The sequence below is a fragment of the Aspergillus fijiensis genome, assembly GCF_003184825.1.
Source record: "Aspergillus fijiensis CBS 313.89 unplaced genomic scaffold BO72scaffold_36, whole genome shotgun sequence".
In the NCBI taxonomy this organism is placed as follows: Eukaryota; Fungi; Ascomycota; class Eurotiomycetes; order Eurotiales; family Aspergillaceae; genus Aspergillus; species Aspergillus fijiensis.
In genome coordinates, this window is record NW_024469012.1 from 285,467 (window position 1) to 298,945 (window position 13,479).

At 28.1% G+C, this 13,479-nt stretch overlaps 2 protein-coding genes across 2 annotated transcripts; one reads left to right on the forward strand and one right to left on the reverse strand.

The window, feature by feature from the left end:
* The first annotated feature begins 1,865 nt into the window (after window positions 1–1,865).
* Window positions 1,866–4,267, forward strand: BO72DRAFT_478791 (sterol desaturase family protein). The gene is made up of 4 exons (XM_040947529.1): window positions 1,866–1,942; window positions 2,847–3,090; window positions 3,145–3,230; window positions 3,288–4,267. The coding sequence occupies exons 1-4, from the start codon at window positions 1,902–1,904 to the stop codon at window positions 3,850–3,852; spliced, it is 936 nt and encodes a 311-aa protein (XP_040799588.1). The 5' UTR covers window positions 1,866–1,901; the 3' UTR covers window positions 3,853–4,267.
* On the reverse strand, window positions 4,126–7,323 carry BO72DRAFT_487469 (ubiquitin-specific protease UBP14). Its single transcript, XM_040947982.1, has 6 exons — window positions 6,967–7,323; window positions 6,816–6,883; window positions 6,625–6,765; window positions 6,293–6,566; window positions 4,549–6,235; window positions 4,126–4,502 (listed from the first exon to the last, which is right to left on the reverse strand). Exons 1-6 carry the CDS (start codon window positions 6,995–6,997, stop codon window positions 4,358–4,360), a joined length of 2,346 nt encoding a protein of 781 aa, XP_040799589.1. The 5' UTR covers window positions 6,998–7,323; the 3' UTR covers window positions 4,126–4,357.
* Between the last annotated feature and the right edge of the window lie 6,156 nt (window positions 7,324–13,479).

The window sequence follows — 13,479 nt, forward strand, 5'->3', positions numbered from 1 at the left end:
CAGTCGGAGGAAGAGGCTATTACCATTATCCAGAACGCCCTCCCTTTTCACTAGTCAGGTAGCCTGGTAGCTCGATCTACATAACTAACCTATATGAGTAACGTAATCGGTAAGCAAGTTGGTTATATAAGCAAGTCAGCCATTCTATTAACCACTATCATACTCTTAAAACTATCTCTATACAGACATTAATTTTTCTACTAAAAATATCTTAATTATTAAAAAACTTAGTAAAATAAACAAACAGGCTCTCTTTTATAGTTAAAACTATTTAAAAATATTAAATTCTGTTAATTATTATATTATAAAAGTTTTTAATATTTTATATTTAATTTTTTAAAATTATCTAAATAAACTTATTTACTGTAGAAAAATATATACTAACTATAATAATCTAACTTTTTTTAAAAATTATTTATTAAATAGATTATATTATTAAATTAATATAGTATATCTTTAAGACAGCTTTATATTTATAATATAACTTTAGTCTTAATATAAAAATATAAAAAAAAGTTAACCAATTTAATAAATAAAAAATAAATATATAATTTTATTTCCTGATATTAGAATTTTCAAAAAGTTAGTTTATTTTTTAAACTAGTTATAAATATATAAAATAAAAAAATCCTAAGATTATACAGGCCTGGTTTTAATATAAATTATTCTTATTATATATAAAATTACAAATATAAATATTTATAACTTTAATAAAACCGGTTTTATTATAAACTTAGTAGCTGTAACTAAAATAATAATATATTTATTTTACTTAAAAAAATTTTTTTCTTTATATTATCAAAAAATTATAAATAGATAATTTTAATTAAGTATATAAATATTATAGAATAAATATTACTAATTTATATAATATTAAAAGCAAAAATCTGTATATAAATATAATATAAAAATATTTTTTTATAATATATTATAAGATTATTAAATAAATTGAATAATTAAAAAATTAGTAAATATTAGCTTAAAAACTATTTTACTTTTTATATCAAGAAATAAAAAACTAGCTAATATAGCCTCTTGGTTCTTAACAGATATAATTTTTATTAAATATATTAATTTAATAATATATATTATAAGAATAATATTATTTTAGTATATATACCGATTAATTTTTTTTATTTCTATTAGCTGTTAAATATAGCTGTATTCTTATTAGAAAACTAAGTATACAGCCGCCGGATTAAATATTTTATATAAATTAAATATTATTAAATTAATAAAATTGATTTTCTTAATATATATTTAAAAGTCTATATTTAAGTATTTAAATCTATAAATATATAAAATATCTTTATAAAAAAGCCGGCTAAACAACTAAGAGATTATTTTAACTGTTACTTAAATGATTATAAATTTAAAGTAGTTTAAAAAATATAAATCAGTTATATTTTAATTATTTTAATATTTTAATCTTCCGGCTTTATCTATATAAACTATTCTATTTTATTTTATTAAAAATACAGAGATAGTATTAAACTGAATAATTTCTTTAGAATATAAAAACTGCCAACTTTATATAGCTGTAAAGAAAAAAAATACTAAATAAAAAAATTAAAATTAAATAATTATAATAATAATATTATAATTTAAAGGTTTATAAAGCCTTTATAAATATCTAAACTATAAAAAATAGCCGGTAATATAACATCTATAAAAAATTAATCTTTTATTAAATATTATCTTACTATAGTATATATAATATTTTTTAGATATATATATATACAAGATATCTAATAAGAAAAAATTAATTAAAGAATTAATTACAGGTCTTTAGAAAGTTATATAAATATTTAATTATACTCTTATTTTTGTATATAAATTAAAATTCTAATATAAGTAGTATAATAGGCTGCTTGCCAAGACCGGGTGGCCGACTCGCTTACATGACCGACTCTCTTACCGATTACGTTACCTCAGGCATCTTGTAAGTGCGGGATGAAATACAAATATGTTGTCGTGTCTATGGCAATTGTGGACCTCTCCCAGCCGATGGGTCACTCAACGCTTTGGCTCTCACCCTCCGCCGTATTTCAATTGCACATAGTAAGATCAAATGGACTTACAACTCTGGAGATGTAACCACTCATAGTAGGGCGTTTCATATGTAGAATAATTTGACTGATTTGTGATTTGCTCAAGGCGGTAGGGAAACGGACGATGAAACCCCCGAGGCCAGGGCACCCGGGCACCCGGGCACCCTCAACTTACAAGTTACGCTTTCTGCAAGGCTGTCGCTGCAAGGGGAATTGCAGCAGTAGCTGCAGTACTGGACCTATCGCACACGGACCACGGCAGCACCAACGTGTTCCCTTCAATGAAAGGCGGTGATGATATATAAGGATAAAGAATGGTCAGAGTATGTTTGATACTGACCCGTGGTGATTGGAGATCGAACCAAGCCATTCCCAACCGGGTGGAGCTAACATCGGCCCCAATCGGCTAGGCAGTGGTGCCAGCCTGGAAAGGTCGCGGCCAGGGGGTAGCCGAAGAAATCTCGCCACCCCGGGAACAATAGTCCTGATGGCGCAGTACTTCACCCGGCTTTTCTGAAATACTGGCCCAGTACCTACCAAGTACTTTTACACAGTTCACATCTCCCTCCCCAGTGTTAGCTAGAGGATCTGCTCTCACTTCTCGTTTCCTCCTCTACTCTAAAAGCTTTTATTTCGTTCAAACCTTACCTCCCTCATTGCTTGCCTAATATTTTGCTCGTCTGCCCCTGATTGAAGGATCCTGGGAAGGAGTAGCTGAAGGGAAGCTGACCACCTGCTTTAAAAATGTGAGCCATCCTTACCCAATGTCACTCGATCATCGCTAAGATTTCATAGGAATACGACATCTTTCTCAACCCCAGAATCCTACTGGGGCCAATTTGAGGAAATTTCCAAATATAACACCCATCTCAATGTCTTGGAACGGCTCTGGACAGCATGGTACGCCTGGATGCAGAACGATGTTCTTGCGACTGGTATCATGTCATTTATGATGCACGAACTTGTCTATTTTGGACGCTCGCTGCCATGGATCTTCATAGATAGCATGGGCTTTTTCAAGGGTTATAAAATTCAAAGTGTATGCATAGTCACTGGCAATCGGGGTTGGGTGTCAACTGACAGTCTCTTATAGAACAAAGTTCCGTCCTTCCGTGAACAGTGGGACTGTGCCAAGTTCGTGCTATTAAGCCATTTCACCGTTGAGTTGCCTCAAATCTGGTAAGCTCAATCAGCATGCTGCTTAATTTATTTGATATAGCCGCTTACATTGAGTAGGCTTTTCCATCCCATGGCCCAATTCTTCGGCCTCTCAACTTCCGTCCCATTTCCTTCGATCTGGACTATGGCCTATCAGATCGCTATATTCTTCGTCCTCGAAGACACGTGGCACTACTTTTCTCATCGCGCTCTTCACTGGGGACCACTTTATAAAGGCATCCACAAAATTCACCACCAGTACTCAGCGCCCTTTGGTATGGCTGCGGAATACGCCTCGCCTATTGAAGTCATGATCCTGGGATTTGGCACGGTTGGCTGTCCCATTCTGTGGTGTGCGTTGACCGGGGACTTGCATATCTTCACCATGTACATCTGGATTGTCTTGCGGCTGTTCCAGGCAATCGATGCACACAGTGGCTATGAATTTCCTTGGAGTCTCCACCATTTCCTCCCCTTCTGGGCTGGGGCCGATCACCATGACCTGCATCATGAGAAGTTCGTTGGCAATTACTCCAGCAGCTTCAGGTGGTGGGACTATATGTTGGATACCGAGTATTCTCCAGAGGCGATCAAGCGCAGAAGACAAACGAAACTTTCTGGGGATTTGAAGAAGGGCCAATGATGCGATCGCTACTTGCGCTCATTTGCACACATTCATCCGAAGCTCCTTGGGCACTGCAACTCAAGCAACTGTCAAATTCTGAAAGCAGATTCTGTCACCATGCGAAATCTGCAATACCTTGAGGGCCTCGATTTCATCATACTTAATACCGTTGGGAGGAAACTCGTATAGACTTATTTTTTAATTATGCTTCTGAATGATAATTTTTGTAATTGCATTGAATAGTCGACATGTTGGACGCATAGCTTCGTGACTGGAATAAGCTGTTCCAGGATGATTTAGTCCGTCCATAACATGTCCCTCGTGCATTGTACCTATCAAGGTTTTACAGTGCACCCTTGTACGTCCGCTGTTAATCTGCGTGCCAGAAGTGAATGATATGAAAATGCACTTTGAAGACTCAATATTACGATCCAATAATTGGCATCTTCCTACAGCGACTGTACCCAACGTTATGTTCCATCTAGGGCACTCAAGATGGAGTTGGTGCTGCATTGAATCCAGTCTAGACCCGAGAGAAGAAGTAAAGATAGGCAGACTTCTTCAGCTCCTGTACATCGTCCACCCGCACAACCTTCTCATCATTAAACATGATCCAAGAAGGCCCCTCCTCGCCTGGTAGAGTTTTGCGCACGACTGCAACATAGTGTCTTCTTCCAGGTTAGCATTGATCGAATCTCTCCAGGACCCACTTACCCAGCATGTACAGAGGAGCCTTTGTGGCACACTATCGAATGAAGACGGTAGAGAGCTGGAGTAGTATCGAAACCGACAGCACGGGTACTAGGACTTTCAGTCGCTTGAGGAACGGTTCCCACTTCTATTATGTCTTCGGGATGACTGAACACCCAATCAATTGCTCTGTTGACATCATTCCCGACTGCAGCCAAGGCGATCCTGGCCCGATCAGCATCAATACCCATTTCAGACAACTGCAGCACTTTAGCTGCATCGTGTGGTGTCTCATTCAGCGGCTGAGCGGGGCCTTTCTGAACTATAGGTTCATCAATATCGGGGTCTTCCATATGCGCAAACAACCAATTCATGGCAGCTTCGGCATCCGAGTTGCCTGTCATATAGAGCGCCTTTTCACTTCTGGTCCGGGGGAATCCCATGCCGAGCAACTGACTGAGGGCAATTTCGTCAGGATCAAATGTTGGCGTTGGCGCCTCGACATCCGGGAGAAGCTCTTCACCCTGACTAGGAAAGGGGGCGAGATGTTTACTGAAGTCTATCGGCCCTTCATCCACTTCGACAGGAATGTCGAGCTTCGTTGGTACCCAATTAACTAGTTCGAACCGTCGAGCGTTGATGACCAACTCCTGCGGTAATGTCTTGAAGAATGAGCGCTTGGAGAAACCATCCTCACTGTGGCAGGAAGGACAGCGCAGTTCCACTCTTTCTTCACTCGTGAATGTATCAAGACATTCTAAGATGGTCACACTTTCGAATCCGGCGGTATCCTTGCTTTGCAGTGAGTTTGTACGGTGAGCGGGGACAGACAAGGAAACATTATCCTGTTGATCCACTTTGTATCGCACCTTTCTGCAAGATAGGCATTGGAGACGTTGCTCTACAGAGAAGGCAAACGACTCTACTGGATTCAAGGATCCTCCTGTATGCTTAGACAAGTTGACAAGTTTGAAAATATGAAGCAGGAATTCGAAAGCATCCTGCTGTCTCATTGTGGAGAACTCCTCGTGACCACGACCAACAAGGTGTTTAAACATGGCTGGTGCCAAGCCATTCTGATGCGGAACTTCAGCTGTTTCAGGCGAGGCGCATACATCGGTGGCAGGTTTGGAGTACCGACCAGAGAGGATTCCATCTGCCAATTTGCGCATCTGGGTCTCCAGATCTTCGGCCGGCTTCTGTGTCAATGGGGGCTCTTCACTGGGATGATAGTACCTGTCTTCAAACTGTGGCAAAGTGAATAGGCATTGTATCACACTTGACAAGTAACAACTGTTGCCTAGGTTTTTGAGGCCAGTGAGACCAGGACCAAATACCGGTCTAAGCTCGTGGCCGTCCTCTGTAGTCATTGAAAATTCCCACCTTAGGTTGTGCTCAACCTGCATTTCCATCAAGCTCTTCTCCGTTTTCTCTCTATCCGCTAGATTGATGCCCCAGTGTCCGAGGTGCTGGGCAAGATCAGGATCGATCCTCTCTTCATTGCACTTATAACAAAAGATATCAGCGGATCCCTCGGCTGTTATTGAACCAAGCTTCACTGCAACAGCGTGCGAGGTCATTTCAAAGTGCGCAAGTCCATGAGAGTTGCCGCCCACGCCACCGAATTGGCTTCGACCACAGCCAAGGTTACCACATTCTAGACATAGCCAAAGGTTTTCCTTGAGACTGCACATCGAACATTGCGCAAGTTCTGCATTTATAGCCGTCAGATTCATGTAAACAATAATCGGTCAAAACTCAGATTTACCTTGCGATTCAAGTTGTCGCGAGCTGCTTTGTTCCACGCAAAGAGTATGTTCACAGGGGATGAACTCTTGCTCCCATGCTTTGACTTCTTCCCTACTGGAGAAAGTCATTGCCGTCAGAACCCCGTCAATAACAGATGGTAGATTGCCACTCGATTGATCAATGTTATCCTGGCAGCAATGGTAACAGAGAACACGAGTGCTTGTGTCATATCGGTCCTCATCCGTTTCAGCAGAAATTGCAAGTTTGGAAACTTTCTGGGGTGGCTCATCTCTCTGCCATGTCCTGTTAGTTACCGATAAGAGCCGTGTATGATGCTGACAGGCAACCTACTTGAACCTTCTTGCGCGTCCGCTTGATATTGAGGGCTAGTGGATGCCCAGATCTTTTGAAGTGCAGAAGAGCATGATTTCTATCATGAGCACAACCGCCATTGAAACAGGAGAGGCAAACGTTTATTCCCGAACTTAGATCCTACTAGCGTCAACTTGAAGCCCAGTAAGTATTGAGAGAGAAACGCATACTACAGAGTCAAAACATTGCGTACAATCCTCCCGATATACAACTTGTGAAGTTGATGGAGGTTTTATTTCTAGATTATGTTAGAAAACTCGAGGTGTGGCACTTGATTTTGAATGGAGGGTACTGTATGTCTGAGTTGTTGGTTCTGCTTACCCTCGGATTGAACATGGAAACAAGCAGCCATTATGGTCAACCCCGGAAAGTATATGCGAGAAGGTTGAATTTCCCTTGTTGTGCTGACTGAGGGGATGAGTATAAGGTGGTATTGAAAAACTTCTCAGATTGGAGTAGTCAAATACTTGAAGGTGGTTAGAATACTTTCGTGGTCTCTCGATAAGAACAAGGATGGTGGAAGCCGTTACACAAACTGACTGATGTGGGGTAGCTAAGTCATTAGTTCACTAACTACTCAGTATGTGGTGCCTTGAGAAATTGAAAATCTAATGAAGCGGGTCTGATTATTTAATCCCAGATCTGCCGGTTTGATTCGAGTTCATAAATACCATCTGGTGGACGGTTCCAAATCTTGGCCTATAGAGGAAGCGGCAGAGGGAATTCAAAGCGGTCAGCCACCGCCCCGCTGTTCTTATTCTGAAGGCACTGACGTACTCGTCGCTGCGGCGCCCCACCACCTGCGGTGGAGGGTTGTCGTTACCTTATAAATAATGCCACCTCACGAATACTTTTTTTAACTTGATAAGTTTAAGGATGTTTAATACTTCAAAAATATGGAGGGCCCGGCCTCCTATTGGCTAGACAGCTCACTGTCTTCGGCCGGCAGTTTAGATAGATACTTAGATAGGTGGAATCTATCTTTTTACAAACTCTTCTTAGATTATAAGTCTTTTTTTTTATTTATTACTCTTTCTGATATGATACTGACCAATATGACGAAGATTGATATGATTGATGTGTAGATGGTTGATAAGAATGAAGTTTAGGAGATTAAGACTATCAAAAAATATCTATTAGACAGAAACTAATAGCAGAATATTGATACTATTGAAATCTACCATAAATATTATTAACTTAAGATCTGGTGTCTACATAAGCTAAATATATAAAAAATATAGAAAATTAAAATTATTATTATTATGCTTTTATTTTTTATATTTAGATTTTATTTTTATTTTAGCTTTTTTGTTAATAATAATTTTTTAAAATTTTAGTAAAGTACTTTTACTAAACTTTGAGTCGGGCAAAATAGATATATATAATAAAAATAATATATTATTTAGTTTTAATTTTTAAAGTAATTTATTTATCTAGCTAGATATTATTACTTTAATTAATACTAGTAAATATTCTATTTACTAGTTATCAAAATTTATAAAAATCTTTTTAACTTTATTAACAAGAGACTTAAGAATCTTAAATATTTTTTAGTTAATATTAATATTTTATTATTTATCGACCAGATCAGTCTATTATTCCCGTACTAATAATATTATTTATTATAATTAAAAATTAATAAGTATTAGTTATAATTTAATTTTGAAATAATAATTAAAATATATTGCTTTTTGGTAATATACTATTATTATTAATTAGTTTTTAAAGTTAATAATAAATTTATACATATTAAAAATATTATAATTTATAAGTAGATACATTTTTAAATTCTAGATAATATATATACTTATATACATATATTATAACTAATTTAATATTAACTTCTATAGAAAAAAATATTAATAATATTATACATTTAATAGTATTAAATTATTACTTAATGTTATAAATATAAATAGAATATTTATAATTATTATAAAAATATTTAAAGAATTTGCTGTAAGCTATATTTTAACAATTATTAATATTATATATCTATAATTTAAGTATACAATATTTATCTTATTATTAATATAGATTTTTATCATTATATATTACTAGTTTTTAAATAATTTATTTATATTAATAATAAAAATCTTTAAATCAGAGTCTTTGTAAAATACATAAAATTATAAATCATGATATATACATACAGAATATTATTAAAAATAAACAATATAAAATAATCCAAGTATTAAAAATAGAAGATATTTTATTTTTTATAATAATTAAATATTTTTTCTTATTATAGTTTTTAGAATAGTACTGGTTATTATTTTTATTATATTTATAATATTTTTATATTTTATAAAATTTATTATATGTTCTTTTAATTTAGTTGTAGTAAAAAATATTTATATTAAGAATCTTTACTATTACTGTTGATATTAATATTATTATAATACATTTTTTAAGATTTTTTTATTATAATTATAATTACTCTAACAGTCTCAGTTAAATTAATTTCAATTAGATTTCGAGTTTTTATAATTTTTACTTTTTTAATTATAGTTATAATCTCTTCTGTGGTTTCTATTATATTAATTATTATAATAGATTTATATAAAAAATAGCTTTATAAAATATTTTATAAAATATTTTATATTTAACTAATATAAATAAATTTATTAAAATTATCTATTTATATATAAACTATAATACTAAAGATTTTATATATATAATAATATAAATTTTTATAGATTTTATATTATTATTATTTATGTATAAAATATTAATATAGACTTTAAATTATTTATTAAAATTTTAGATGTATATAATATTAAATATAAAATTTTTTAAAATAATATAGAATATATTTAATAATATCTTTATTAATTAATTGTAAAAAGATTATTTTATATTAAAATTAGTATATAGTATATTTAATATTAATATATATTTTTATTACTAATTAATTTAGTTTTTTTTTAATTTTTTTATATTAGTGTGAGTTGATAAAATTAAAATCTTTATATAATATATTTTGATATTTAGAATTTATAAAAGTTTTTTATATAATAATTACTAATATTATAATTTATAAAAAGCTTATTAATGTAAGTTTGCTAATTAATAATTACATTTTAGTTTTATAATCTTAACATATAAAATTATTTAGAAATTATACTAGCTTATTAAAATATTTTAATGATATAATTTTTTTAAACATATATAATATAGTTTTAATTTCTGTTGTATTAAATATTGCAAAAAAATTACTTTTTTATAAATATAAATATAAATATTTTATTTTAAAAAAATATAGCTTACTAAAGGCTGTATAATATCTTTTTTAAATATTAGATTTTATTAAATAATTTATAAAGATTTATTAGTTAATATATATATATATATATAAATTATTTTTAAAATTCGGTATTAAAATATGTTATAATAATATTATATTAAATATATTATAATTATAAAAATATAATAATAGTATTTATAAACTTTAAAATAATATTATTTAAAACTAGAATATAGTTATTTTTAAAATTAGAATCAAATTATTAACAGTTTTTATAAATTATTTAATATATTTTAAAATATTATATCTATTTATTATTATTAATTTTCATATTATATATTTATTTACTAGAAAATATATAAGTATTAAACAGCCGGTTAATAAAATTAAATATATTTTTTTTAATCATTTTATTTTCTTTCTATTATTTTCAGCTAATTTAGTTATTAAAAAAAGTTTTAGTAGTATTATATATTTTTAAAATTAAGATGTTAATAAAATATAATAACATTGTATTGTATAATTAAAAAATATTTTTAAAACTAGATTATTTGTATAATATATTTTTATTTAAATAATCTAATATTTAAAACAGCTTAGTTTTATAATTTTTATGAAAATGATATCTTATTTTAAACTCGGTATTAGTTATTTATATATTTCTATAGATAATAAATAACAGCACCTAAAAATTTTAATTAATTTAAAAATTAAAAATTATAAATATTATATATTATAATAGTTTAGTAGCTATATTAGCTGATATTTATTTTAATTTCTAAAATATTTCTAGTATTATAATTTAATATAGTTGTAATAAAATATTAACATTATATAATTTTATATTTATTATTAAAATAAAGAACAGCTCTGTCTATAAATTTTTAATAATATAATTATAATATATTTAATAAAAAGTACAAAAAAACAAATTTCGATTAGTAGTATTAAATTATTTATATTTATATTATATATTAAAATTTACTTATCTTTATAGCTATAGTAATTATTATATTTATAACTATAGTTTTTACTTTAGCTACAGGTTTTATAATTATTATTATAATTGAAGATATTAATAGTTAATATCTTATTATTAATAATAATTAATAATATAAATAAATAACTATATGAATTACTTTTTTAAATATATTTAACATATATAGATTAGATATAAATAAAGAAGAATACTATAGCTTTTTTAAATATTATATACTAATTTATAATAAATGATTAAAAATTACAATCTCTTAAATTACTATGAAGAATTATAAAAAATTAGTTTAATTATTTATAATTTTGATACTATATAATTTATTAAAAATATTCACAAACTTTATTAAGAATTTTTTTTGAATTAGAGATATTATTATAATATATAAATATCTACTTAATTATATAAATAGATAGTGGTTATAAAACTAAAAACTTTATAAACTTTTTAAAAGAACTTGTATATTTTAACTGTTATATTACAGTTTTAAAAATATATTATAAAACTAGGCTTGTATATAGTATTAAGAATTATAAAGATTAAATAATTTAATTAATTTTATTTTTGAACATTTATATTATATATATATAGTAAAATATAGTATCTTTCTTTAACTTTAGTAGTACTATATTTAATATTTATTTAAATAAACAGATTTCTATTTTTATTGTTCGGACTATAAAAGCTTCAAATAACTTAGTTCTTAGTTTTAAAATAAAAAAAAGTTTTTTAGAAATAATATAATTATTTTAAAGTAGTTTTTAATTATATTAAATAAATTAAATTTTTTATACACCTATATATCAGCTAAATAGCCGAGTGGTAGCAGATTCTAGTCTGGCTGACAGGCTTCCAGCCGGGATATTAAACTATTTATATTATATATATAAAATATAATAAGGAAATTTAGCTAGTTAGCTATTTTTTTATAAATTTCTAATTTTTGTATAAAGTTTTATATAATTTTTTATATGATAAACTAGTAGTATTAATAGTTATTAGATATATTTACTTTTATATTTATTATTATTAATTAATTTTTTATTAGCTGGTAATTATTACAGCTGCTAATTTCTTATATAATTTAATATTTAGATTTTTTTTAATATTGTTTTATTTATTAGTCTGAAGATTTTTAGATTTTATAATCTTAGTATATTAAATAAAAACTTATTAGCTAAAAAAAGCTAGATACTTATTTTTAGCTGATTAGTATTAACCAATTAGTTTTAAAATAGTTAAATAATTAGTCTTTTTATTTTTATAACTAAAAAATTAGTTAGCTATTTTAGCAGCTTAACTAAAAAATTAGTTAAATTAATCTTTTTAGTTTATATAGCTAAAAAAGCTAGTTGATTATTTTGATAATATAACTAATAAAATTAATTAGTTTTATTTATTTTTTGGTTAAAATAGTCAGTTAACTACTCTAGTAATTTAATATAAAAAATTAATTAATTTATAAACAGACTAATAATTTTAAATTTATTTACAGATTTCCGGCTATTTTAATTAGTTAATTAAAATAATTGAAATAACTTTTTTACTTTCATAATTAAAAAACTAGTTAATAATAAATTAAGAGTTAAAATATTAAAAATAATATTAATTAAATTATAAAACTAGTCTAGTAATTATAAAACTAGTCTAGTAATTAGAAAACTAGTCTAGTAATTAGATATATAATATAAAATAGATTATTTATTATATTAACTTTTTATCAAAAATATATTAAAACTTAATAAGTTTTTTTTAGCCTAAAAAATACTTTAATAAAAAGAATTATATTTTAAATATTTAAGAAACATATATTTAATTAATTAAAATCTTCATTTATAAGAATATATAATTGATTTAACAGTTTTAATAATATTTAAATAAATATTTAAAATAATCTTACTAATTAATATTTATATTAATACTAAAATTATATGCGATATAAACTAATATATAAACTAAAAATCTTTCTATTTTTTATTATATTAATAAAAATATAATAAATGTATAAATTATTAATTTAATTAGTTTTTTATTATTAATTAGTAAGTTTTTATAAGTACTAGTATATAATACAAATTAATAAAATATTAACTAATTAGTTTATAGTTTAAAAAATAATAGTTTTAATATATTTATTAATAAGTTTATTACTAAATATATCTTTATAATCTAAAGGCTATTAAAAATATATTTAATAATAAAATCCGCCGGCTGTTAAAAAATTAGTTAATAAAAAAAACTATTAATTAGTTTAAATAACTAGTTAATTATTTTTAAATAATTAACTAATTATTTTAGCCAGCTGGTTAATAATATAAAAAAAACCTGCTATTATTAAGTCTACTATAATAAAATTAAAAAAAATTTAATTAATAAAAAATCTTCGGCCGGCTTAAACAGCTAGATAATTATTATTAAATAATTAACTAGCTATATTAACTGATTAATTAATAAAATTAAAAAAATTTACTTTTATTAAGTCTACCATAGTAAGACAAAAAATAATTTAATTAATAAAAAACTTTCGGCCGGTTTAAATAGCTAGTTAGCTGCTGTTTAGTAGCTAACTTGCTAATTTAATAAATTAATTAAA

Bases quoted from the DNA above. Each gene is read 5' to 3' on its own strand.
- BO72DRAFT_478791 (XM_040947529.1), top strand. From the start codon at position 1,902: ATGACCGACTCTCTTACCGATTACGTTACCTCAGGCATCTT. The intron at 1,943-2,846 runs GTAAGTGCGGGA...AAGATTTCATAG, and splicing joins TACGTTACCTCAGGCATCTT to GAATACGACATCTTTCTCAA. The intron at 3,091-3,144 runs GTATGCATAGTC...AGTCTCTTATAG, and splicing joins AGGGTTATAAAATTCAAAGT to AACAAAGTTCCGTCCTTCCG.
- BO72DRAFT_487469 (XM_040947982.1), bottom strand. From the start codon at position 6,997: ATGGCTGCTTGTTTCCATGTTCAATCCGAGG. The intron at 6,884-6,966 runs GTAAGCAGAACC...AACATAATCTAG, and splicing joins TTTCCATGTTCAATCCGAGG to AAATAAAACCTCCATCAACT. The intron at 6,567-6,624 runs GTAGGTTGCCTG...AGGACATGGCAG, and splicing joins GGACGCGCAAGAAGGTTCAA to AGAGATGAGCCACCCCAGAA.